The sequence below is a fragment of the Hyperolius riggenbachi genome, chromosome 5 (genome assembly GCF_040937935.1).
Source record: "Hyperolius riggenbachi isolate aHypRig1 chromosome 5, aHypRig1.pri, whole genome shotgun sequence".
In the NCBI taxonomy this organism is placed as follows: Eukaryota; Metazoa; Chordata; class Amphibia; order Anura; family Hyperoliidae; genus Hyperolius; species Hyperolius riggenbachi.
The window spans coordinates 8,418,712-8,446,001 of NC_090650.1; the positions used below are offsets into that span (position 1 = coordinate 8,418,712).

Consider the following 27,290-nt stretch of genomic DNA (forward strand, 5'->3'; position numbering starts at 1 on the left):
AGCTGGTTTCCCTCTTGCCATGACCCAGAGCTGTGTGTTTTATTTCCCGGTTTGGTGTGGGAGTTTTCCCTGCCGTCACCCTCACCGTCTATAAATACATCTCTGGCTTTGCTGTTTTCTGGAAGTAAGAAAGCAAAACAATCTATATATATAAACTGCAGCTGAGTCGCGATTTAGACAACATTGTGTTCAGGTGTTAAAGAGGAACTCCAATGAAAATAATGTAACAAAAAAAGTTCTTTCTTTTTACTATAATTATGTATAAATGATTTAGTCAGTGTTTGCCCATTGTAAAATATTTTAAATCCCTGATTTACATTTATTACATAGTGACAGTTTTACTGTTGGCAGGTGATGTAGCTGCTGCATGCTTTTTTGGCAGTTGGTAACAGCTGTAAACAGCCATTTCCCACAAAGCAGCGAGGTTCCCAGACAGGAAACTGCCAGGAGTACCACGGTCCTCAGAGTATCTTGTGGGAGGGGTTTCACCACAATATCAGTCATACAGCGCCCCCTGATGGTCTGTTTGAGAAAAGGCAAAGATTTCTCATGGGAAAGGGGGTATCAGCTACTGATTGAGATGAAGTTCAATTCTTGGTCAGAGTTTCTCTTTAAGTTTGAAAGTTTAGCGAGTGAGCTCGGCTCCCCCCTGTGGCTTGTTGTATCGTGATGCCCGAACATTCCGAGAGGCAGGAGAAACGCTCGCCGTGTAGATCGGGACTTAAAACCAGGGCTGTGGAGTCGGAGTCGGCAATTTTGGGCAATCGGAGTCGTTGATTTCATAAACTGAGTCAGTTGGGAGTCTGATGATTTTTGTACAAAATCCACAGCCCTGTTAAGTATTAGACTAAGGAGTCGGAATCGAGGAGTCTGAGTCGGGGCCATTTTGGGTACCCAAGGTCGGAGTCGAGGAGTCTGAGTCGGGGCCATTTTGGGTACCCAAGGTCGGAGTCGTGGTTTCATAAACTGGGGAGCTGGAGTCGGAAGATTTTTGTACCGACTCCACAGCCCTGCTTAAAACCTGTATTATAAAATCGGGACACAGCCCTGCAACATAATCCCGACATCCTGAAAGTCGTTAATGTGAATTTATACTATTTAAAAAAAAAACAACTGATCTCCGTAGACCTAATCCTAAATTTCATGTTCTAATTTTGGTTTCCAAGGTTAAAAAAATCTAGGTTTGAAAATTAAAGGACGTGAGAGGGGTATGGAGGCTGCCATATTTATTTATTTTTAATCCATGCTCATTGCCCGGCTGCCCTGCTAACCCTCTGCCTGTTTTTAGCCAGAGCCCCTGAACAAGCATGCAGATCAGGTGCTCTGACTGAAGTCAGACTGGATTGGCTGCATGCTTGTTTCCGGTGTGTGATTCAGCCACTACTGCAGCCAAAGAGATCAGCAGGGCTGCCAGGGAACTGGTATTGTTTAAAAAAAAATACGTATGGCAGCCTCCATAGCCCTCTCACATCAGGTGTGCTTTAAACTGTCTCACTGACATCTGGTGCTGCTCTGTTTGTGTAGCTCCCATACAGAGTAACGATGACCTATTGAATGTATAAAAAGACATCCAAGCTCATTATACTGCTTCTACAGCACTGACCCCGTTCACCTGTAACTCCTCCCTCTCCTCCTTCTGCCTTGCTGGCCTGAGTGATGCTCCTGTCATCTCCATCTACCACTGTTCCAGTCCGCTCTGTCCCCTCAGACTTGCTCTGTGTCCGCTCTGCAATGTAGGCCCCAGCGCAAAGTGTTCATTTCTCCTCTACTTATATTGGTTCTCAGTTAAGAAAAATGTCGTGCTTTCAGCACTGGAAAAAAAAGCCTTCTCTGCCCTGCTCCATACTCTACCTGTTACCCCATTTTTCTCTTTTCCGTGCGCCTCCAAAAGAGGAACTGTTGTGAAAATCTTAAGATTTAAAGGGGAACTGAAGTAAGAGGTATACGGAGGCTGCCATATTTATTTCCTTTTAATCAATACCAGTTGCCTGGCAGCCCTGCTGGTCTATTTCTCTGCAGTAGTATCTGAATAACATCAGAAACAAGTATGCAGCTAGCCTTGTCAGATCTGACTTTAAAGTCTAGAACACATGATCTGCTGAATGCTTGTTCAGGGGCTATGGCTAATAGTATTAGAGGCAGAGGATCAGCAGGGCTGCCAGGCAACTGGTATTGATTAAAAGAAAATAAATATGGCAGCCTCCGTATACCTCCTTACTTCAGTTCCCCTTTAAAACATATACAAATAAGAAGTACGTTTCTTCCTGAGTAAAATGAGCCATAAATTACTTTTCTCCGATGTTCCTGTCACTTAAAGCAAGTAGTAGAAATCTGACATTTGCAACAGATTTTGGACTAGCCCATCTTCTCATGGGTTTTTTTTTTAAAGCACTTAGTGAATGGCAATTGCTCCATCCAACTGCCAAAAAAGTGTACAGCGAGCAGAGAGGCTGGCCAACATCTTTGTATAAATCTTTTTCAGGGAATGTCTTTATAAAGAATAAAGGCCATGCTGAGAATCCCCCATGAAGAGATGGACTAGCCAAAACCTGTCAGTGCTGTCACATTTCTACTACCTACTGTAAGTGACAGCAACATAGGAGAAAAGTAATTTATGGCTCATTTTACTCTGGGAGAAATGTACTTCTTATTTGTATGCGTTTTACATTTTCAGATTTTTGCGACACTTCCTCTAAATGACCTGAGTGACTTGTGTACCAGTAGACTGACACAATATCTCCATGCCGCCGGGCGCTCTAGTAACTGGTAAGGGGTTAGCGCAGAGGTTGGGGTTCGTTATAAAGATTCTGTTTTTGCCAATGGTCCTTCCTGTCCTATTACACTAATGCGCCAGTTTTCTTATGCAAGGTTGCACCTGGCAGATCTATTGTTTTCTATGTAAATGGTTTGATAAAGTTACAAGCATGACCATCTGTATTTTCCTCCTTCCAGACTCTAGATATACCGGACGGACGGCGAGCTCCGTTACCCTCCACGTATCGCAGCAGCAGCACGCGCAGCATCGACACGCAGACGCCCTCCGTGCAGGAGCGGAGCAGCAGCTGCAGCAGCAACCACTCCCCGTCTGCATCTCCGTCATGTCCCCCCGGCTCCCAGGAAGGCAGCCCCTGCTCCGCAGACGACCTGCTCTTCGATCGGGACAAAGGTGAGTGCACTAGAGAACCGTCCGTCTGTCATGTGATCAGTGTGTGTCGCCTGTGCTGCTGTCATGTGATCAGTGTATGTCGCCTGTGCTGCTGTCATGTGATCAGTGTATGTCGCCTGTGCTGCTGTCATGTGATCAGTGTGTGTTGCCTGTGCAGCTGTCATGTGATCAGCGTCTGTCGCCTGTGCTGCTGTCATGTGATCAGTGTATGTCGCCTGTGCTGCTGTCATGTGATCAGTGTATGTCGCCTGTGCTGCTGTCATGTGATCAGTGTGTGTTGCCTGTGCAGCTGTCATGTGATCAGCGTCTGTCGCCTGTGCTGCTGTCATGTGATCAGTGTGTGTTGCCTGTGCAGCTGTCATGTGATCAGCGTCTGTCGCCTGTGCTGCTGTCATGTGATCAGTGTGTGTTGCCTGTGCAGCTGTCATGTGATCAGCGTCTGTCGCCTGTGCTGCTGTCATGTGATCAGCGTCTGTCGCCTGTGCTGCTGTCATGTGATCAACGTGTGTCGCCTGTGCTGCTGTCATGTGATCAGCGTCTGTCGCCTGTGCTGCTGTCATGTGATCAGCGTCTGTCGCCTGTGCTGCTGTCATGTGATCAGCGTCTGTCGCCTGTGCTGCTGTCATGTGATCAGTGTCTGTCGCCTGTGCTGCCGTCATGTGATCAGTGTCTGTGGCCTGTGCTGCCGTCATGTGACCAGTGTATGTCTGCTGCTCTGTGTCACGCCTCTGTCATGTGATCAGTGTGTTGTCTGCAGCTCTGTCACACGTCATGCTTGCTTTTCCTCACTGTTTGCCTCTCACAAATCTCTTCCATAGACCTCCTGTGTTAGGGGGAGACTCTGGTCACAGACTTGGGGGTGGCCAGTTTGTCCTCATCACTAATCCGTAGTTACAGCTACAATTAACACTAGTGAACTGCTAAGCTGACGTCTCTGCAATATCTTCCTTCACCGCACTGCAGAGATGATTTACTGAAGAATAATATAAGGAATTCAGCAAACTTGGATTTTTCTATTTGGCCCTTTATTCAATTCACATTCTCTCCTGGATGATCTTTTCACATCTAATCATTAAATGCCTTTTTAAAGGACACCTGAAGTAAGAGGTATACGGAGGCTGCCATATTTTCCTTTTAAGCAATACCAGTTGCCTGTCAGCTCTGCTGGTCTATTTGGCTGCAGTAGTGTCTGAATACCATCAGAAACAAGCTTGCGGCCTGCAATTGAAGTATGACTGTGTATTTAGTTGGACTTCAGTTGGAAACCTCTGCATGCTTGTTCCGGGTCTATTGGCAGGGAACTGGTGGTGTTTAATAGGAAATAAACATGGTAGCCTCCATATCCCTCTCACTTTAGGGGTCCTTTAAACCCCCCACAAGCAAGACAATACCTGACAGTACTTTTCCCCACTTTGTAGTACTTTTTCAATTGCTGAAAGTGCTGAAAAGTTATATTAACCAGAAGAGAGGTTTGCCTTCTTAAAACAGAAGGAATTTGCGATAATTCAGGTTGGCGTGAGCTCTGAGATGTCTCCCACAATGCATCACTGCTGAATATATGCAAATCTTCTCTTTGTCATCCCTGATAGCTAAACACACCTCCAGAACCGCGGGAATGGCGATGGATTCATGTGGCTTCATTAACCTTTTAACGACCAATCCACGCCAATTGGCACGGACGCAGCGGCCGCCCCAGGATCTCTCAACGGCAATTGGCGTGAAGTCCTGGGGCGTGGCTGCTGCTAGGGGACTGATAGACAGTGATACCGCCGTCTACTTACACTGTACAGTGCTGCGATCTACGGCCGCGATGTACTGAGGACAGCCATGTGACACATGTCCCCGTGGAAGGCAAGAGAGCGATCGGCTGTCATAGGCTGATGTCTACGACGGCCGATGGCTGTGATTGGCTGGTGGGGGGGGGGGGGGGGGTAAGAAAAAATAGATTAAAAATAGAAATATTTATTAAACAAAACATAAATAAAAATACACAAACATGCCGGGAAGGATCAGAACCCACCAGCAGAGAGCTCTGTTGGTGGGCAGAAAAGGGGGGGGGATAACTTGTGTGCTGAGTTGTACGGCCCTGCAGCTAGGCCTTAAAGCCGCAGTGGCCTAATTTGTAAAAAAAAATAGCCTGGTCACTAGGGGGGGGAGGGGGGGGTAGAAACCGGCGGTCCTGAATAGGGGGGGGGGGGGGTAGAAGCCGGCGGTCCTGAAGCGGTTAAACAGAAGATGAAACAACATCTCATAGGAGAAAACCTAGTAGAAAAACGTAAATTGAATAAAGGCAAAGGTGAGAAAAGTTGGTCCCCAGGGTCATATCAGAATATAGCAGTGGTTGCTGTGAATATAGCAGCGGTATAGCAGTGGCGTTGCATGTGACCACAAATGGCACAATTTATGGCTGTGTATCTCGACGGGCAAGAAGGGCGCCTCCATAGGTTGTAATGTGTATTACGGCTATAGCGGCCCTCAGCGGGTAATTTGGGTGCTGGCAACAGACAGAGCCCAAATTATGAGAAAAACGGTGCAATTTAGCTGCCAGCAATAGCCTCTTTCCTCTGAGTCCACGGCGGCCTAGAGGGGGAATAGTAATTATCGCCGCCGGGACTTTTCCAGGAGCGGGGTGAGCTGTTTTTTGGCTTCACCCTGCCCCCAAATTTGCCGCTGCTGTTTTTGGATGTATGGGAGAGTGTAGCTTAATTCATGGCCCATTCAGTGCTCCTCGCTACATTCTTATATGACCCCGGTGAGCTTGAACGCTTTTGACTTCTGAAAGCAAAGACTTTTAAAATCGCTAAATCCCGTCCACCGCTGTTCTCCATCTTTAGTAAATCAGGTCTGGTGTGTGCCTATCTGTCTTGTAGGTTATAGATACTAAAACTAACACCAACAGCGTACTTCTTAATATCGCCATATGCTTCTCGGAAACTGTAATTGTGAACCATACCACAAAGATCACTGTGATATTAATTGCCTCTGAAGATCTGAACACAATCCAGTGAGCTGGCGCCATGCTGCCTTTTTCAGCACAGAAGGACACGCTGAATTCACTGGAAATTCTGTTCTGGCGGGATTGGACTTCCGATGACCCTCCGAAATCAGTAGGGCCACCTCTCTGGCCACGTCGGTCAGTAATGGCCAGAGGTGACCAGCGAAGTGCTGAGAATTAGAGTTTGGAATTGCACCAACCCAATCAAAGATATATCTCTTTCAACAGTCACAAAAAGTTTAACATGGTCAATATTTATTATGTATTTATTGTAATTATAAATCCCCAACATTTTATGCAACGCTGGACATTAGTTACAGACAATATTTTAGGGCAGTCGAGATCACACAGCACAGTATGTGTACCAGGTAATGCTTAGTCACTGGAGGGGAGCATGGAGATCACACAGCACAGTATGAGTACCAGGTAATGCTTAGTTACTGGATGGAGCATGGAGATCACACAGCACAGTATGAGTACAAGGTAATGCTTAGTCACTGGAGGGGAGCATGGAGATCACACAGCACAGTATGTGTACAAGGTAATGCTTAGTCACTGGAGGGGAGCATGGAGATCACACAGCACAGTATGAGTACAAGGTGATGCTTAGTCACTGGATAGGGGCATGGAGATCACACAGCACAGTATGAGTACAAGGTAATGCTTAGTCACTGGAGGGGAGCATGGAGATCACACAGCACAGTATGAGTACCAGGTAATGCTTAGTTACTGGATGGAGCATGGAGATCACACAGCACAGTATGAGTACAAGGTAATGCTTAGTCACTGGAGGGGAGCATGGAGATCACACAGCACAGTATGTGTACAAGGTAATGCTTAGTCACTGGAGGGGAGCATGGAGATCACACAGCACAGTATGAGTACAAGGTGATGTTTAGTCACTGGATAGGAGCATGGAGATCACACAGCACAGTATGAGTACAAGGTAATGCTTAGTCACTGGAGGGGAGCATGGAGATCACACAGCACAGTATGAGTACAAGGTAATGCTTAGTCACTGGAGGGGAGCATGGAGATCACACAGCACAGTATGTGTACCAGGCAATGCTTAGTCACTGGATGGAGCATGGAGATTAGGCAAGTGGAGTTCACTCAGATCCATAGTAATGGAGGTGCATGATCAGGTATGAGACATAAGGAGGAGGACCCTGCCCGAAGGCTTACAATCTAGAAGAAATAAATATGTCCGCCTCCATATCACTCTAACCTCAGGTTCCCTTTAAATGGTCGAGCAGCAAACTTAGTGTGGGACCCACCGGTGGTGCTTTGCAACAGATTTCCAAAATCAGAAGTCTGTGGTTTCAGGAGCGATCGCGACGTGGCTCTGTAGCCACTAATGCCATCGCTTCCAAAATGTTGCAGGGATTTGTAATCGCTCCGCTATCACAATACTGGGTGTGGGACCACCCCTATAGGGTTAAACTGTTATAGTGTGGGAAACCGGTGATCTAATGGCCAGCCCTGCTCCTCTGCCACACAGATCTCCCCTAACATCACCTAGGCCACAAAACGCCTCACATTCCAGGCTGCTGATCTAATGACCCCGCCTCTGCCACACAGATCTCCCCTAACATCACCTAGGCCACAAAACGCCTCACATTCCAGGCTGCTGGTCTAATGGCCCCACCCCTCTGCCACACAGATCTCGCCTAGCATCACCTAGGCCACAAAACACCTCACATTCCAGGCTGCTGATCTAATGGCCCCGCCTCTGCCACACAGATCTGGCCTAGCATCACCTAGACCACAAAACGTCTCACATTCCAGGCTGCTGATCTAATGGCCCCGCCCCTCTGCCACACAGGTCTCGCCCAGCATCACCTAGGCCACAAAACGCCTCACATTCCAGGCGGCTGATCTAATGGCTCCGCCTCTGCCACACAGATCTCGCCTAGCATCACCTAGGCCACAAAACGCCTCACATTCCAGGCTGCTGATCTAATGGCCTCGCCTCTGCCACACAGATCTCGCCTAGCATCACCTAGGCCACAAAACGCCTCACATTCCAGGCTGCTGATCTAATGGCCCCGTCTCTGCCACACAGATCTCCCCTAACATCACCTAGGCCACAAAACGCCTCACATTCCAGGCTGCTGATCTAATGGCCCCGCCTCTGCCACACAGATCTCGCCTAGCATCACCTAGGCCACAAAACGCCTCACATTCCAGGCTGCTGATCTAATGGCCCCGCCTCTGCCACACAGATCTCGCCTAGCATCACCTAGGCCACAAAACACCTCACATTCCAGGCTGCTGATCTAATGGCCTCGCCTCTGCCACACAGATCTCGCCTAGCATCACCTAGGCCACAAAACGCCTCACATTCCAGACTGCTGATCTAATGGCCCCGTCTCTGCCACACAGATCTCCCCTAACATCACCTAGGCCACAAAACGCCTCACATTCCAGGCTGCTGATCTAATGGCCCCGTCTCTGCCACACAGATCTCCCCTAACATCACCTAGGCCACAAAACGCCTCACATTCCAGGCTGCTGATCTAATGGCCCCGCCTCTGCCACACAGATCTCGCCTAGCATCACCTAGGCCACAAAACACCTCACATTCCAGGCTGCTGATCTAATGGCCCCGCCCCTCTGCCACACAGATCTCGCCTAGCATCACCTAGGCCACAAAACACCTCACATTCCAGGCTGCTGATCTAATGGCCCCGCCTCTGCCACACAGATCTCACCTAGCATCACCTAGGCCACAAAACGCCTCACATTCCAGGCTGCTGATCTAATGGCCCCGCCTCTGCCACACAGATCTCGCCTAGCATCACCTAGGCCACAAAACACCTCACATTCCAGGCTGCTGATCTAATGGCCCCGCCTCTGCCACACAGATCTGGCCTAGCATCACCTAGGCCACAAAACACCTCACATTCCAGGCTGCTGATCTAATGGCCTCGCCTCTGCCACACAGATCTGGCCTAGCATCACCTAGGCCACAAAACACCTCACATTCCAGGCTGCTGATCTAATGGCCCCGCCCCTCTGCCACACAGATCTCGCCTAGCATCACCTAGGCCACAAAACACCTCACATTCCAGGCTGCTGATCTAATGGCCCCGCCTCTGCCACACAGATCTCACCTAGCATCACCTAGGCCACAAAACGCCTCACATTCCAGGCTGCTGATCTAATGGCCCCGCCTCTGCCACACAGATCTCGCCTAGCATCACCTAGGCCACAAAACACCTCACATTCCAGGCTGCTGATCTAATGGCCCCGCCTCTGCCACACAGATCTGGCCTAGCATCACCTAGGCCACAAAACACCTCACATTCCAGGCTGCTGATCTAATGGCCTCGCCTCTGCCACACAGATCTGGCCTAGCATCACCTAGGCCACAAAACGCCTCACATTCCAGGCTGCTGATCTCTTCCTGTACTGGAAAAAATATTACTCTCTGCTCCTAATGTTTTATTTCTTAGCTGTACTACACATACAGATCATTATATCATAATTTGTTTCCCACTTCAGTGTCTCTTTAAGAAAATTGGACTGTGTCTCACTGAAAAAGAACACAAACTCATAGAAAAATACACAGCATGCATTTTTCTCTGTATTTTTTGTGTGTGCGTTTTTTGGATGAATTGCCTCTATTCACTATAAGGGTAAATAGATTAGATGTTCAGTTGTACACAAAATTAAAGGGACTCTGAGCACCTCTCATGGGCATGCCTTTAAGACTCCAACCAGTACTGCAAAGTACTTAGATGCATACCTTTCTGTAGCTTGTGCTCTCCTCTTTCATTTGATGCCTGTTCTACACCATATAGTTTTCGCTTGCTTTCAATTTAAAAATCGCGGCTGCCATCTTGACTGTTATAACTTCCGGGTCACCCCTGTCTTCTCTGTTAGAGAAGTGCATCACTGAATGAAGCAGGAAGAGGAAGTGACACGCATGGCCATTGCAAGAGGCTCCTCCAGAGGGGTCATAGCACGACTTTGTTGGAAGTTGTCTGGCTTAAAGGCATGCCCACGAGAGGTGCTCGGAGTCCCTTTATGGAATTAAAATATAGGACAGAATTGACATTGATTGAATTGCTGAATAGGAATAGTGGCCGGCTGAGGATTTTAGGCCACTCAGCTCTTAACTACATTGGTCAGTATTTAATAGTAGGGGGAGTTAGTTGACTTTTTGGTTTGTAGTTTCGTGGAATTGGGTTTTCCGTTGTTCCTGTACTCACATCTTTATCTCACCGCACTGTTCGTAACTTGCTTCCAGCGCTCTCCTGGCTGCGGTTCCATTCCAGTGCTAGATTATATCTGGTTTGGGGGGTGCATGTGGCGGCTGCACAGTTCTGCCATCTCCCCTGGATTCCAGGCACACACGGTAAGGTGACTGACCTCCTGTATGGGTAACGCTGGTTTCTAGGGCTGTGCGGTGTCTATAGAAATGTTGGTGCGGCTGGAGAAGGCCTGTAGTCACACCGGAACGTGAGCACTTTGGACATCACACCCTGTAAAGCTTGGTTCACACTGAAGGTGACCATACATCTAGTAATTTTGTGCTCTATTGACCATGCCATTCCATAATTTTATCAAATCTGATGACAATCTGTGCCGCGCCTTGTCCACTCATTTGACGATTTGACTGAATACATCATTTGGACATGCTAGAAAATCTCGGAGCAGTGCTTTTCAGCGCTGTTAGATTTGGGCGCAGCCAGCGCCGCCATAGACTGTAATGGGAATCAGTCTATAGCGGCGCTCAGTGAGTAACGTCGGCTCCGTCTTCTGACGGAAGTTGCTTAAAAAACACAATAATTCGCCTCCAGCAATCGCTGGAAGCCAAATTATTTCATTCCCCCACTATCCATGGCGGCCTGGAGGGGGAATAGTAATTAAAACGGCCCGGACTTGTGCAGCAGCAGGATCAGCCATATACTGCTGTATCCTGCGCCCAAGTCTACCGGCGCCGATTTCAAATGTACTCGGAAAATCTTGTTGCTATGTGGCCAATCAGGTGAGCCGCAGTAACGGTATGTGATATTCACATTCCAGGCTGCTGATCTAATGGCCCCACCCCTCTGCCACACAGATCTGGCCTAGCATCACCTAGGCCACAAAACGCCTCACATTCCAGGCTGCTGATCTAATGGCCCCGCCTCTGCCACACAGATCTGACCTAGCATCCCTTAGGCCACAAAACGCCTCACATTCCAGGCTGCTGATCTAATGGCCCCGCCTCTGCCACACAGATCTGACCTAGCATCCCTTAGGCCACAAAACGCCTCACATTCCAGGCTGCTGATCTAATGGCCCCGCCTCTGCCACACAGATCTGGCCTAGCATCACCTAGGCCAGAAAACACCTGACATTCCAGGCTGCTGATCTAATGGCCCCGCCTCTGCCACACAGATCTCACCTAGCATCACCTAGGCCAAAAAACGCCCCACGTGCCAGGCTGCTGATCTAATGGCCCCGCCTCTGCCACACAGATCCCGCCTCTGCCACACAGATCCCGCCTCTGCCACACAGATCCCGCCTCTGCCACACAGATCCCGCCTCTGCCACACACCTCTCGCCTAGCATCACCTAGGCCACAAAACGCCCCACGTGCCAGGCTGCTGATCTAATGGCCCCGCCTCTGCCACACAGATCCCGCCTCTGCCACACAGATCCCGCCTCTGCCACACAGATCCCGCCTCTGCCACACAGATCCCGCCTCTGCCACACACCTCTCGCCTAGCATCACCTAGGCCACAAAACGCCCCACGTGCCAGGCTGCTGATCTAATGGCCAGCCCCGCCTCTGCCACACAGATCTGGCCTAGCATCACTTAGGCCACAGAACACCTCACATTCCAGACTGCTGATCTAATGGCCCCGCCTCTCTGCCACACAGATCTCGCCTAGCATCACCTAGGCCACATAATGCCTGACATTCCAGGCTGCTGATCTAATGGCCCCGCCTCTCTGCCACACAGGTCTCGCCTAGCATCACCTAGGCCACAAAACTCCTCACATTCCAGGCTGCTGTTCTAATGGCCCCGCCTCTGCCACACAGGTCTCGCCTAGCATCACCTAGGCCACAAAACACCTCACATTCCAGGCTGCTCATCTAATGGCCCCGCATCTGCCACACAGATCTCACCTAGCATCACCTAGGCCACAAAACACCTCACATTCCAGGCTGCTGAACTAATGGCCCCACCTCTGCCACACAGATCTCCCCTAACATCACCTAGGCCACAAAACACCTGACATTCCAGGCTGCTGATCTAATGGCCCCGCTCCTCTGCCACACAGATCTGGCCTAGCATCACCAAGGCCACAAAACGTCTCACATTCCAGGCTGCTGATCTAATGGCCCCGCCTCTGCCACACAGATCTCACCTAGCATCACCTAGGCCACAGAACACCTCACATTCCAGGCTGCTGATCTAATGGCCCTGCCTCTGCCACACAGATCTCGCCTAGCATCACCTAGGCCACAAAACTCCTCACATTCCAGGCTGCTGATCTAATGGCCCCGCTCCTCTGCCACACAGATCTCGCCTAGCATCACCTAGGCCACAAAACGCCTCACATTCCAGGCTGCTGATCTAATGGCCCCGCCTCTGCCACACAGATCTGGCCTAGCATCACCTAGGCCACAAAACGCCCCACATTCCAGGCTGCTGATCTAATGGCCCCGTCCCTCTGCCACACAGATCTCACCTAGCATCACCTAGGCCACAAAACTCCCCACATTCCAGGCTGCTGATCTAATGGCCCCGCCTCTGCCACACAGATCTGGCCTAGCATCACCTAGGCCACAGAACACCTCACATTCCAGGCTGCTGATCTAATGGCCCCGCCCCTCTGCCACACAGATCTCGCCTAGCATCACCTAGGCCACAAAACACCTGACATTCCAGGCTGCTGATCTAATGGCCCCGCCTCTGCCACACAGATCTCACCTAGCATCACCTAGGCCACAAAACACCTCACATTCCAGGCTGCTGATCTAATGGCCCCGCTCCTCTGCCACACAGATCTGGCCTAGCATCACCTAGGCCACAAAACGCCCCACATTCCAGGCTGCTGATCTAATGGCCCCGCCTCTGCCACACAGATCTCACCTAGCATCACCTAGGCCACAAAACACCCCACATTCCAGGCTGCTGATCTAATGGCCCCGCCTCTGCCACACAGATCTCGCCTAGCATCACCTAGGCCACAAAACGCCCCACATTGGCCCCGCTCCTCTGCCACACAGATCTCGCCTAGCATCACCTAGGCCACAAAACGCCCCACATTCCAGGCTGCTGGTCTAATGGCCCCGCCTCTGCCACACAGATCTCACCTAGCATCACCTAGGCCACAAAACGCCCCACATTCCTGGCTGCTGATCTAATGGCCCCACCCCTCTGCCACACAGATCTCCCCTAACATCACCTAGGCCACAGAACACCTCACATTCCAGGCTGCTGATCTAATGGCCCCGCTCCTCTGCCACACAGATCTCGCCTAGCATCACTTAGGCCACAGAACACCTCACATTCCAGGCTGCTGATCTAATGGCCCCGCCTCTGCCACACAGATCTCACCTAGCATCACCTAGGCCACAAAACGCCCCACATTCCTGGCTGCTGATCTAATGGCCCCGCCTCTGCCACACAGATCTCACCTAGCATCACCTAGGCCACAAAACACCCCACATTCCAGGCTGCTGATCTAATGGCCCCACCCCTCTGCCACACAGATCTCACCTAGCATCACCTAGGCCACAGAACACCTCACATTCCAGGCTGCTGATCTAATGGCCCCACCCCTCTGCCACACAGATCTCACCTAGCATCACCTAGGCCACAAAACACCCCACATTCCAGGCTGCTGATCTAATGGCCCCGCCTCTGCCACACAGATCTCGCCTAGCATCACCTAGGCCACAAAACGCCCCACATTCCAGGCTGCTGATCTAATGGCCCCGCTCCTCTGCCACACAGATCTCGCCTAGCATCACCTAGGCCACAAAACGCCCCACATTCCAGGCTGCTGGTCTAATGGCCCCGCCTCTGCCACACAGATCTCACCTAGCATCACCTAGGCCACAAAACGCCCCACATTCCTGGCTGCTGATCTAATGGCCCCACCCCTCTGCCACACAGATCTCCCCTAACATCACCTAGGCCACAGAACACCTCACATTCCAGGCTGCTGATCTAATGGCCCCGCTCCTCTGCCACACAGATCTCGCCTAGCATCACTTAGGCCACAGAACACCTCACATTCCAGGCTGCTGATCTAATGGCCCCGCCTCTGCCACACAGATCTCGCCTAGCATCACCTAGGCCACAAAACACCTCACATTCCAGGCTGCTGAACTAATGGCCCCGCCCCTCTGCCACACAGATCTCCCCTAACATCACCTAGGCCACAAAACTCCCCACATTCCAGGCTGCTGATCTAATGGCCCCGCTCCTCTTAGCAGATTCCTTGTCTTTGTCTTGCTGCTTGTTGTAGAGACTTCATCCAAGGTACACAGAGCAGGTGCCATGCATACTATCAGCCCTTTGAGTGTCGGCGGCTGCTAAACACATTTCATTATCGCAGCTCTGCACAGATGTCTAATCTATTAATCCTGTGAACCATACAAACTAATACTCAAGCGCATAAAATACAATATAGTACTGTATCTTAAATCCGTGTATAATTGGGAGTCATTTTTTCTTTTCAAATTTTCAGCAAGCGAGCACAGAGTGTCTAAGCTAGATCACAATGCCCAGTGCTCAATATGCAGGGATTTGCATGCAATACTCCTGCAACAGCTTGCACAGGAAGCATAGGTCTCACAAGGTAATGCTGGTACAGTACTGATAGTGTGCTCCTCTGTCCACATTTCTGTGCAGCCTGGATGATGCAGTAGCATTGCAGCCATGCACAAGTAAGTCACAGATGACAGGGAATTCCCTCAGTAATCACACTACAGCTTGCGCAGTAAGCAGAGGTCTCACCAGTTAGTGCAGGTACAGTGCTGATAGTGTGCTCCTCTGTCCACATTTCTGTCCACATTTCTGTGCAGCCTGGATGATACTGTAGCGATGCAGCCATGCATAAGCAAGTCACAGATGACAGGCAGTTACCTCAGTGATCAAGCAGCAGCTTGCACAGGAAGCATAGGTCTCCCCAGCCGGTGCTTTTGAGGTAATATGCGGAGGCCCAGAGTAGTGTGCAGATAGCGGGCTACAAGTGGCTGCCAGCCCACCCACCAACCACAGCTCATTGGTCTCTCTGACGTATGACGCATGTGCCCGCCCACTTTCCAGTATAGGCAGATACAGAATAATGCGGGAGCCAAAAAACATGTTTTCTATAACAGAAGCTCTATTGTATCAGGGTTTACTATACCAGGTGTTACTCCCATATACTTATAATGTGGCGAGACCTGGACAAATGGTTTACTATATCAGAGTTTATTATAACGAGATTACTCTGTATAGTGAAATAATGGTTGCTGTTTATTCTAGCCATACTTGGAGCTGACCCAGAGGGATTTAGCGATTTCCTCCAGAAAATTGCACAATCCATTTACATTTTTGGCAACAGGAAAATTGCATCGGAGAAATTCTCCTGTTATTTACAGAGCTGAGGTTAGCGAGTTGACTTAACCACTTCCGCCTCCTATTAAAAACTACTTTTGTTAACAGTGGAATTTGTGATGCTGCGAATTGGAACCGCAAGGGTTCACATTGTGATGCCAAATGACAGAGTTTTTAGGAAAGTATTTTAAGTTGTGAATTCTTTTTCCCTTGAAGCCTTTGCCAATCTCACCGCCCTGCCAATAACACAGACTCTCTCTCTCTCTCTCTCTGCATGTCCGGTACGTCCGCCACTAACCGTATTGTAGCTCTCCGTCCGCTGTTTGCTTTTTGCTTTATTTTTCCTGCTTCTGCTTTCGCCTTCTGGATGTGATCCGGACTGTTGACTTTTCTTCTCCACTGTTATTTTTTTCTGAATAAGGATGAGCACAAAGCTAACATGCCAGTAACACTTATAGAGTCTGAGAGAGCTGGATGGATGAGAAGGGAGCGTGCCGCTATCACTAGTAATATCACTGTTTACATTTTCAGACAGTGGGAGTAGCTCACCGCTGCCAAAGTACGCCTCCTCTCCCAAACCAAACAACAGCTACATGTTCAAACGGGAGCCCCCCGAGGGATGTGAGCGGGTGAAGGTCTTTGAGGAGATGTCGTAAGTAACCTTAAGCCCTTGTTTTCGTTAGCTGGCGGCCGCTAAGCCTTACGGCAGGACCGGTCACTCTGCAGGCTTCTGTGTCTGCCGCGAGCCGGTCGGGCCTATAGCACCAATACAGATGAGCCTGCAGCATGCTTCTCTTTTCCCTGCAGTTATCTGTATTTTCATTAGTCATGATTATCCCGAGTTGAATTTAAAGGGAACCAGAGACGAAGCACCCTCATGTATTTCACCATATAGATCAGTGGGACCATTAGAGAAAACACCTACTCTGCTCTCTGTTTCATTCTTCACTGCTCAGCCTGCTTGTTATCAGCCCTGATAAAATCCCCGACTGAGCATTCAGTCTGGCTTTGCTCAGGATTCATTACAGCTGAGTCATTATGGCAGAGCCACAAGGGGGCAGGCTTGGGCTTGAAAAGCCATCAGAGAAGACAGACTCAGCTATAATGATTCCTGAGAAAAGCCAGACTGAATGCTCAGTCGGGGATTTTATCAGGGCTGATAACAAGCAGGCTGAGCAGTGAAGGATGAAACAGAGAGCAGGGTAGGTGTTTTCTCTAATGTTCCCACTGATATATATGGTAACATACATGAGGGTGCTTCATCTCTGGTTCACAAAAAAAAAAAAGACACTGGCCAATCACTGACCAATGTTACCACCTCCATGTAGTATGAGCGCTTACCTGCGCAATCTGTTCAAAGTATTTAACATTTCTTTTGACCAGTTAACTTGTAAGGTGTTTGCCAGGCTTAAAGGACAACTAAAGAAAGGGGTATATGGAGGCTACCATGTTTATTTCCATTTTAAGTAATACCAGTTGCCTGGCTGTCCTGCTGATCCTCTGCCTCTAATACTATTAGCCATAGCCCCTGAACAAGCATGCAGCAGATCAGGTATTTCTCACATTATTGTCAGATCTGACAAGACTAGCTGCATGCTTGTTTCTGGTGTTATTCAGACACTACTGCAGCCAAATAGACCAGCAGGGCTGCCACGCAACTGGTATTGTTTAACAGGTAATAAATATGGCAGCCTCCATATCACTCTCACTACAGTTGTCCTTTTAAAGGACACCTGTAGTGAGAGGTATATGGAGACTGACATATTTATTTCGTTTGAAACAATACCAGTTGCCTGTTGCGCAAAAAGGTGGATCAGCGCAACACCAGGCCGCCTCCGAATGGCCTCCATCAGAGGTGCGCTGAGCTCCCCCAGAGACTGCAAACACACCTTGAACCCAAACAGAGGCTCTGCATATACACCAAAAGCAAAGCTGTTAAGTGGGAGCAGCTGACCAAAAACGAATTAAATTAGTACATGGCAAGGAAATGAACAGCGCTACTAAAAAACAGATGAGTGCCTACCTGCAAAAGAGTGCAAGCCCCACTTGTGGGATAAAATACACACCAAACATACACATGACCTGTCTACCACTAGAGGATGTTGGTTTCCTGTAACAGCTTGCATGCAACCTATTAAGTACTCGTCCCTCCCACTGCGAAGAAGTCAATCCTCCATGGGAGGGGACCTAACACTAACTAAATCCTAACCTATGCATAGCCTGGGCGAGCTACCAAGTAAAATTGAAAATTGCACAAAAAGTGGGATCAGCGCATCACCAGGCCGCCTCCGAATGGCCTCTGATCAGAGATGCGCTGAGCCCCCCCAGGAACTACAAACGCACCTTGAACCCAAACAGAAGCTCTGCATATACACCAAAAGCAAAGCTGCTAAGTGGGAGCAGCTGACCAAAAATGAATTAAATTAGTACATAGCAAGGAAATGAACAGCGCTACTTAAAAACAGATGAGTGCCCACCTGCAAGAGAGTGCAAGCCCCACTTGTGGGATAAAATACACACTGAGCATACACAAGTTGCATGCAAGCTGTTACAGGAAACCAACATCCTCCAGTGGTAGACAGGTCATGTGTATGCTCAGCGTGTATTTTATCCCATAAGTGGGGCTTGCACTCTTTTGCAGGTAGGCACTTATCTGTTTTTAAGTAGCGCTGTTCATTTCCTTGCTAAATACCAGATGCCTGGCTGTCCTGCTGACCCTCTGCCTCTCATACTTTTAGCCACAGCCCCTGAACAAGCATACAGCAGATTGGAGCTCTGACTGAAGTGTGCCTGGATTAGCTGCATGCTTTTTTTGCAGGTGTGCGATTCAGCCACTACTGCAGCTAAAGAGATCAGCAGGGCTGCCAGGCAACTGGTATTGTTTAACAGGAAATACATAGGGCGGCCTTCTAATTCTTCTTGCTTCAGTTGTCCTTTAAGGAGTGCATTAACACATCCAGTTTTGATTGGCCAATTTTGCTACTTCCATGTATGAGGGCCAAGAGATTATGAATGACTCCTTACTGTTTTATGTACTGGCTTGAGACAGGATTCAAACCCGACATCAAAGGCAAGAGCCTTACCAGTGTGGCATAACTACCATGTATTGGGGGCCCCCCTGCAAAAAATAAAATGTATGGGATCCCCTAGGTTGTTAGCCACCCCCTCCCCCACCCACCCACGGGACTGGGCAGCCAGCCGGAAAACCAACATCCCCGCCACCATCTCCCACCAGTCAGATTAGTGCAGGGAGTGTTATATATCTACCTGCTTCCAGCACCACGGATCTCCATGCATCACAGCAGCAGCACTCTCTGCTGCCATTCACCGAGCTCCCGATCACATGACTTGCATCGGTCATGTGATAGGAAGCCAGTGAATGGCTGCAGACAGTGTCCTGTGATGCAAGGAGGAGACCCACAGCACTGGAGCAGGTAGCAAGTGTAACATTACCTGCTTCCAGTGCTGCATGTCTTCTCCGTGTTTCACAGCACACACTGGCTCTGTCACATGACCAATGCAAGTCATGTGATTGGGAGCTGGAGGAATGGCAGCTGCTGCTGTGATGAATGGAGATCCGTGGCAGCGGAAGCAGGTAAATATACTGCTCCCTGTGCTACTCTGCATGCAGATCCTCCGGAGCCTTCCCCTGTCTTTCTCCTCCTCGCTATTTCAGCGCCCAGACGCCATTGACACAGGCTTGTCAACGAAGCTCGGCCACCCAGCGCAGTAGTCTCACACCTGCGCAGAGCCGACAAGTCAGGTAAAGGGCGCCACGTGGCCCAGGGCATTTGGGCGCTGCCATAGGCCGGAATATGAATTACGGGTATAGCAGCACCCGGTGAGTAATTTGGACGCCGGCAAAAGACTGAGCCCAAATTACGATACAAAAAGTGCAATTCGACCGCCAGCAGTAGCATCTTACCCCCCCCCCCCCACTGTATGGTGCCTTGGAGGGGGGATAGTAATTAGAACCACAAGGAAATTTGCCACAGCATAGTGAGCTGGTTTTCGGCTCCACCCAGCGCCCCTTTTTACATGCATGCCGGAACCGGATGGGCTTTTCCCGCTGCTGCGTTCTACTGCGCAGGTGTGAGAGGGTAGCTGCGCTCATTCTCGTACCGGAGCACAACCGCGGACTTCAGAGGTCCCAGTACTGGAGTGATGAGATAGCGAGAGACGGGGGCAGTCTCCAGAGGATCACCCGGTCTCCCTCTGCCCCTGGCAAGTATCCATTACACAGATTTACATTAAGGTGCCCCACTAACTGTACAATTTTCAGTGCAGAATCACCGGAACGATCAAATAAATGTGATGGGAAATAAAACTGTGAAATGATTATTAGCGAACCAATCTTTACTTCCTATCACAACCCATTGTAACCAAATGCTTCTCCGATTGACTAAACTGTTGTAAAAGATCACCATTAGAATTGTTCAGTCTATTTAGAACATCGAGGTTTATTTTCTGCCAATCTGATTGTATTTGTCTGATTGCTCACGCGATTCTTCGCTGAAAATTGTACTATTTGTGGGCACCTTTAGAATAGAACTAGGGATGGTCCAGGAGATGTGGATTCTGAGTTGATGTATATTTTATGCTAATGTGTTTGTAAGATTGTGAAACTTGGAATTGGGTAATAAGATGTTAAAGAGAATCTAACAGAAAAACAAGCCAGGGGGGTACTCGCCTCGGGAGGGGGAACCCTCTGGATCCTATTGAGGCTTCCTCCGTCCTCCTCGGTCCCGCGGTGGTCTCGCAGGGCCCCTCGAAGCCACAGCCGACAATTTGTCATGCTGTGGCGGAGGCACAGAAGCACCTGCAATATTTAACTTCCACCGTCTCCAGCGCAGGCGCAGCAGCAGCTCCCCGATGGGCTAAGGCAGAAATAGCCGATCCCAGTCAGGTCTACTCTACTGTGCAGGAGACTTGTGCCTGTGCAGTACAGCGGACCAGATGGGGATCAGCTATTTCCAGCTTGGCTCATCGGGGAGCTGCTACTACGCCTGCGCTGGAGACGGGGGAAGGTAAATCTTTACATGGACGCAGTTCGGAGGGGCCCAGTGAGACCACGGTGGGGTGGAGGACAGGGGAAGCCTCCAATAGGATCCGGAGGCTTCTCCCACCCGAGGTAAGTACCCCCTAGGGGCACTTCTTTTGTTACAGGTTTTCTTTAATGACTGGGGCCAATTCCATGCACTTCTTGCCAATTTCCTTAAATTATGCATACAAGTGGTTATAAGCATGTCACCCCCGCATCTCTAGAGGCCGTCCTGGCATCCCCCATCTCTAGAAGGCCGTCCTGGCATCCCCCATCTCTAGAGGCCGTCCTGGCATCCCCCATCTCTAGAGGCCGTCCTGGCATCCCCCATCTCTAGAGGCCGTCCTGGCATCCCCCATCTCTAGAGGCCGTCCTGGCATCCCCCATCTCTAGAGGCCGTCCTGGCATCCCCCATCTCTAGAGGCCGTCCTGGCATCCCCCATCTCTAGAGGCCGTCCTGGCATCCCCCATCTCTAGAGGCCGTCCTGGCATCCCCCATCTCTAGAGGCCGTCCTGGCATCCCCCATTTCTAGAGGCCGTCCTGGCATCCCCCATTTCTAGAGGCCGTCCTGGCATCCCCCCATTTCTAGAGGCCGTCCTGGCATCCCCCCATTTCTAGAGGCCGTCCTGGCATCCCCCCATTTCTAGAGGCCGTCCTGGCATCCCCCCATTTCTAGAGGCCGTCCTGGCATCCCCCCATTTCTAGAGGCCGTCCTGGCATCCCCCCATTTCTAGAGGCCGTCCTGGCATCCCCCCATTTCTAGAGGCCGTCCTGGCATCCCCCCATTTCTAGAGGCCGTCCTGGCATCCCCCCATTTCTAGAGGCCGTCCTGGCATCCCCCCATTTCTAGAGGCCGTCCTGGCATCCCCCCATTTCTAGAGGCCGTCCTGGCATCCCCCCATTTCTAGAGGCCGTCCTGGCATCCCCCCATTTCTAGAGGCCGTCCTGGCATCCCCCCATTTCTAGAGGCCGTCCTGGCATCCCCCCATTTCTAGAGGCCGTCCTGGCATCCCCCCATTTCTAGAGGCCGTCCTGGCATCCCCCCATTTCTAGAGGCCGTCCTGGCATCCCCCATTTCTAGAGGCCGCCCTGGCATCCCCCATTTCTAGAGGCCGCCCTGGCATCCCCCATTTCTAGAGGCCGTCCTGGCATCCCCCATTTCTAGAGGCCGTCCTGGCATCCCCATTTCTAGAGGCCGTCCTGGCATCCCCCCCATTTCTAGAGGCCGTCCTGGCATCCCCCCATTTCTAGAGGCCGTCCTGGCATCCCCCGTCTCTAGATGCCATCCTGGTATCCCCCGTCTCTAGAGGCCGTCCTGGTATATGGAAGATGTTTGACATTAGTCTTGGCTCCATTGGTCATTCGCATCACAGCCATGTCATAACGATGATCTGTTTGTGTCACCATAAAATCTGTTTTTTTCTCTTTTTTTTTCCCTCCTCCGCAGGTCTCGTCAGCCGGTCCCCACCGCTCTCCTTTCATGTCCTGACAAAAACAAGGTTAATTTCAACCCCACCGGATCAGCATTCTGCCCAGTGAAGCTTCTCACCTCGTTGCTCATCACATCCGACCTGACCCTGAAGAACGTTCAGAGCCCCTCCCCCAGCTCCGCCGTGAGCGCTGTGACTTTTGAGCACATCTCATCTCAGGTCTGCAACTCCTCTCTGAGCGACACCACCACCAGCACCGTAGACAACACTGAAGCCAACGGCAGCGCCGCCTCGCAAGAACACGGCGCGGAGAGACCAGCCGACGACCGTTTACCACAGTCCCCTCCCCGTTCCCCGCACAACCACGTGGCCATGTGAGCCGGGCAGAGCGGGCCTCTGCCACACCCACGAGGAGCCAGGCCACAGTCTTCTTCTGCATGCGGATTGGTTAACGCTGTCTGATCTTTATCATAACAGAGAAGTGCTTGCTTAGCGTCGATTAATAATCTGCCAATGTCTCCTGGGACTAGTCGTGATATCTACTTAAGTCCTTCCCCGTAACAAAACAAGAATCTGGTTTCTTAGAGGTAAATTTCTGCAGATGTTTCCAGCAGTATCTGATTTCATTGTGGACTATGCATCTTGCTCTGTGTTCCGGACTGGTAAATCTCACACTGTTTTCAGAGCAAACTGGAAGCTCCCTACCGCTGGTGTCACTCTGGTCTCTGCTCTTGACGGATTGGGAGGGGGAGGAGCTTGTGACAGATTGGGGAAGGGGATGAGCTTATGATGGGAGGGGGAGGAGCTTGTGACGGATCAGGGAAGGGAGGAGCTTGTGACAGATTGGGGAAGGGGATAAGCTTTGGCTGGTTTGGGGATGGGAGGAGCTTGTGATGGATTGGGGAGGAGCTTGTAATGGATTGGGGAGAGGGAGGAGCTTTGGACACCATGAGTGGCCTCTTGCGCTTTTGTTACGACAAAATTCCCAAACTTTATACAGGCTGAAATGGAATCCGTCAATAAGGGAAGAGCATCGAGATAATTTAGAGATGATGGTCATTTAGTTTGGTAATAGACCAATCGAAAAGCAGCATCCACGCCACATCAATTTGCATTAAAAAAAAAAAAAGCACAAAATTAAGAGTAACTTTTTTTTTTTTTTTAAATGCCCATTAACGGTACAATTCCGGGGCTGGTGCATTGTTTCTAAGTAACCTACCGAAAACGATTGGTCGTGCCCATTAGCATCCAAATTCCTGCTAACCGATCAAATCGATCGGAAAAACGGATCGATTACCTTAATCTGATCTAATTTGCTAGCAAGAATTCATTAATGGGCACAACAGATTGTTTCCGTGACGTTTGGAAAAAAATGGCGGTGACATCATATTTTTTAAAGTGAACTAGAGGTGAGAGGGGTATGGAGGCTGCCATATTTATTTCCTTTTAAAACATACCAGTTGCCTGGCTGCCCTGCTGGTCTATTTGGCTGCAGTAGTGTCTGAATCGCACGCCTGAAACAAGCATGCAGCTAGTCTTGTCAGATCTGACTATAATGTCAGAAGCACCTGATCTGCTGCATGCTTGTTCAGGGTCTATGGCTAATAGTATTAGAGGCAGAGGATCAACAGGACTGCCAGGCAACTGGTATGGCTTAAAAGGAAATAAACATGGTGGCCTGCATATCCCTCAACTCGGATTCACTTTAAGCACCGTATAAAGAGCCATGTCGAAATTATAGCACCACAGTACAAATGCACATTTCTATAGAATCGATACAGTTAAAGTGAACCAGAGACGAAGCACCCTCATGTATTTTACCATATGTATCAGTGGGACCATTAGAGAATACACCTACCCTGCTCTATTTCCTCCTTCACTGTTCAGCTTGCTTCTTATCAGCCATGATAAAATCCCCGACTGAGCATTCAGTCTGGCTTTGCTCAGGAATCTTTATAGCTGAGTCTGTCTTCTGTGATGTCTTTTCAAGCCCAAGCCTGCCCCCTTGTGGCTCTGCTCAGGTATCATTATAGCTGAGTCATTATAGCAAAGCCAGACTGAATGCTCAGTCGGGGATTTTATCAGGGCTGTTAAGAAGCAGGATGAAACAGAGAGCAGGGTTGGTGTTTTCTCTAATGTTCCCACTGATACATATGGAAAAATACATGAGGGTGCTTCGTCTCTGGTTCACTTTAAGGAGATACTTAACTGCAGCCATTATTATTAAGGGAGTATCGGCAGCAGCAGCAATGCTATGCCTCCCCTCCTAGGTAATGAGCCAGACAAGCAATGCGGTGTGGGCCTCTGATATCAACACAACTTAAACCGTTACCTGGAGTTATACTGTCGCATGGCTATCATCAGGAGTTGGCGTCACTTGCGACATTACTTACGGGATGCCATGTGACTGTTGTCAATACATTCTCCTGTTAATAAAGTTTTCCCTTCAATACATGTCCTTGGAGGGGATAGTCTGATTGTCATGAAATGTATGGATAACAAACTTGAAACTAGAAATCTGTTGGTCACATTCCTGGTACGGCTAGATGACATAAAAATACATAGCTGGTATGATGATGATATTAAACGCAAGAGGCCACGGGTGTAAGGGCTTAAGCACCTCCCCCTCACCCACCCCCGCCAAAATAAAGAGGCCGGATAGTAGATGTTTTGCCAGCGAGGATCCGATGTAAAGATAAGCCATATGAATTGAGGGGAATTCTATTGGATTTCTGCAGAATGGGTAAACCTAGGTCTTTCGAAGTTTCTGCGAATGTTGAAATCTTAACTAATGCAGGTTGGAATTTTTTGTTGCCTAATCTGAAAAGCTTTTCTTAACAATTCAACCTTTTTAGATATTCATTGATCTTTGCAAGATGGCTGATTCTCCCTCCAGTTGGTGTTGCACCAAGAATCGGTTCGTTTGTTTACTTGGGTTCAGCGATTGTCCATTCCCCGCGAGACGTGTTTAATCCACCATAGGCAGTTTACCTTGCAGAAGAAGGGTCCACGGCGTGGTGTGCTGCTCCACGGCGTGTTGTGCAGCTCCACGGCGTGTTGTGCAGCTCCACGGCGTGGTGTGCAGCTCCACGGCGTGGTGTGCTGCTCCACGGCGTGTTGTGCTGCTCCACGGCGTGTTGTGCTGCTCCACGGCGTGTTGTGCTGCTCCACGGCGTGTTGTGCTGCTCCACGGCGTGTTGTGCTGCTCCACGGCGTGTTGTGCTGCTCCACGGCGTGTTGTGCTGCTCCACGGAGTGTTGTGCTGCTCCACGGAGTGTTGTGCTGCTCCACGGAGTGTTGTGCTGCTCCACGGAGTGTTGTGGAGCACACAGGTGGAAGGGACCAGGTAATGCTCCACAGACACCAGACCTGGGACACGGGAGCCTCAGTTGTAGAGAAGAAGAGGATGTATTTGGATTAGAGAGAACAGCTTTGGATTGTTAAAGACGAGAGCCACAAACATTGCCCTGAACTGGCACCCTCAGTGCTGGTAGTCGATCAGTGGGAAGATGACGTGGGAAACTTGAGGTACAGTTAGTATTTTCCAGGTGTGACTGAGTCTTGGGGGTACACGTCCAATCTGTCCATTACCACGCAGGAAAACAGGGTATTAGGCCTAGCAAGCTGATTGAGGCTAGCCTAAAGCAAAAGGGCCTTCTAGGTGTTGCACATAGCTGCCACCAACTCTGTACTAGAAAGGTGAGCTGCAATAGGCCGCTGTAGCTGTCAGAAACACTCTGGCCCATATTGTTACGTTCGACACCACAGATAAATCCATACTTCAGGATTGGTATTCGGGTCCATAGAGTCCAGGCGTTTGGCAATTCAGCTTGACGATAGTGGGGGTGGGGGGGGGGTAGTTATGCGGTGTGTGTGATACGCTTCCCACTAAGCAGTAGCTGAGTTAGGGTTAAATGTTGATGGACCATTCTGAATTGCACAAAACCCTCCCACGGCCTCACATTCAGGTACTTCAGCTGAAGTCTAAGGGCCTAAACTACACAAGCGTTTTTTGGATTGCTCACCCTTTGTGAGATTTTAACGTTTTTGCAACACATTGCTGCAAATGAGGCGACTTAAGAGCGTTTAAGATGTTTCGGAGCGATCTTAAAATCTCCTGTGTCGTTTAGGTCTCAATCTCAGGTAACTTGGAATGTATACTATGTTGAAAAATTCCAAATCTCACAGCTTAAAAAAAAACAACTCAAAAATGTTGTATTTTTGAAATTTTTTTATTTTGTTTTTGTTTTTTCTCGTTACATTCCTCTTGTTCTGTTTCAGAACCAAACCCAAGTGAAATGTCCTGGAAGTCTGGTCACTATGACAACCAGCAAACCTTGTGACCTGTCAGTGTAGGTGGTCAAATCATTCCTTACCTTTATCAGTTCTCTGAAAGGACTTAAAGGATACCCGAAGTGACATGATGAGATAGACATGTGTATGTACAGTGCCTAGCACACAAATAACTATGCTGTGTTTTTTTTCTTTCTCTGTCTGAAAGAGTTAAATATCAGGTATGTAATTGGCTGACTCAGTCCTGACTCAGACAGGAAGTGACTACAGTGTGACCCTCACTGATAAGAAATTCCAACTATAAAACACTTTCCTAGCAGAAAATGGCTTCTGAGAGCAAGAAATAGATAAAAAGGGGAATTTCTTATCAGTGAGGGTCACACTGTAGTCACTTCCTGTCTGAGTCAGGACTGAGTCTGCCACTTACATACCTGATATTTAACTCTTTCAGGCAGAGAAAGAAAAAAAGGAACACAGCCTAGTTATTTGTGTGCTAGGCACTGTAAATACACATGTCTATCTCATCATGTCACATGTCACCTCGGGTATCCTTTAAGGAGGCCTAATCATCAATGAAGGGTGCTGTTATGCGGTCCAGAATAAATACCTGCCTATCCCTTCTCATTCCTAATCCATGTCATTTAAGGAATGGCCCTGTCTTTCAAAATGGCCGACTCCTTTCTATGTGGATGACCGGAACACTCCAGGGACTGTTAAACGTTACGCCCCCAGCTTAGCGCCATTCCATTCAGAACAAAGGTTTGCTTATTAGTTTTTGTTTTTGTTCTTTTCATTTCCAAAATTAACC

General features: G+C 49.4%; 1 protein-coding gene across 1 annotated transcript in view; it reads left to right on the forward strand.

Annotated features, from left to right (window-relative positions):
- GLCCI1 (glucocorticoid induced 1) overlaps positions 1 to 22,695 on the forward strand; it is a 96,044-nt gene extending 73,349 nt beyond the window's left edge. The window contains exons 6-8 of the mRNA XM_068235077.1: positions 2,953 to 3,166; positions 16,249 to 16,369; positions 22,207 to 22,695. Of these exons, the coding sequence (XP_068091178.1) occupies positions 2,953 to 3,166; positions 16,249 to 16,369; positions 22,207 to 22,567 (696 nt within the window). The 3' untranslated portion in view covers positions 22,568 to 22,695. The remainder of the gene's footprint in view (positions 1 to 2,952; positions 3,167 to 16,248; positions 16,370 to 22,206) is intronic.
- The last annotated feature ends 4,595 nt before the right edge of the window (positions 22,696 to 27,290 follow it).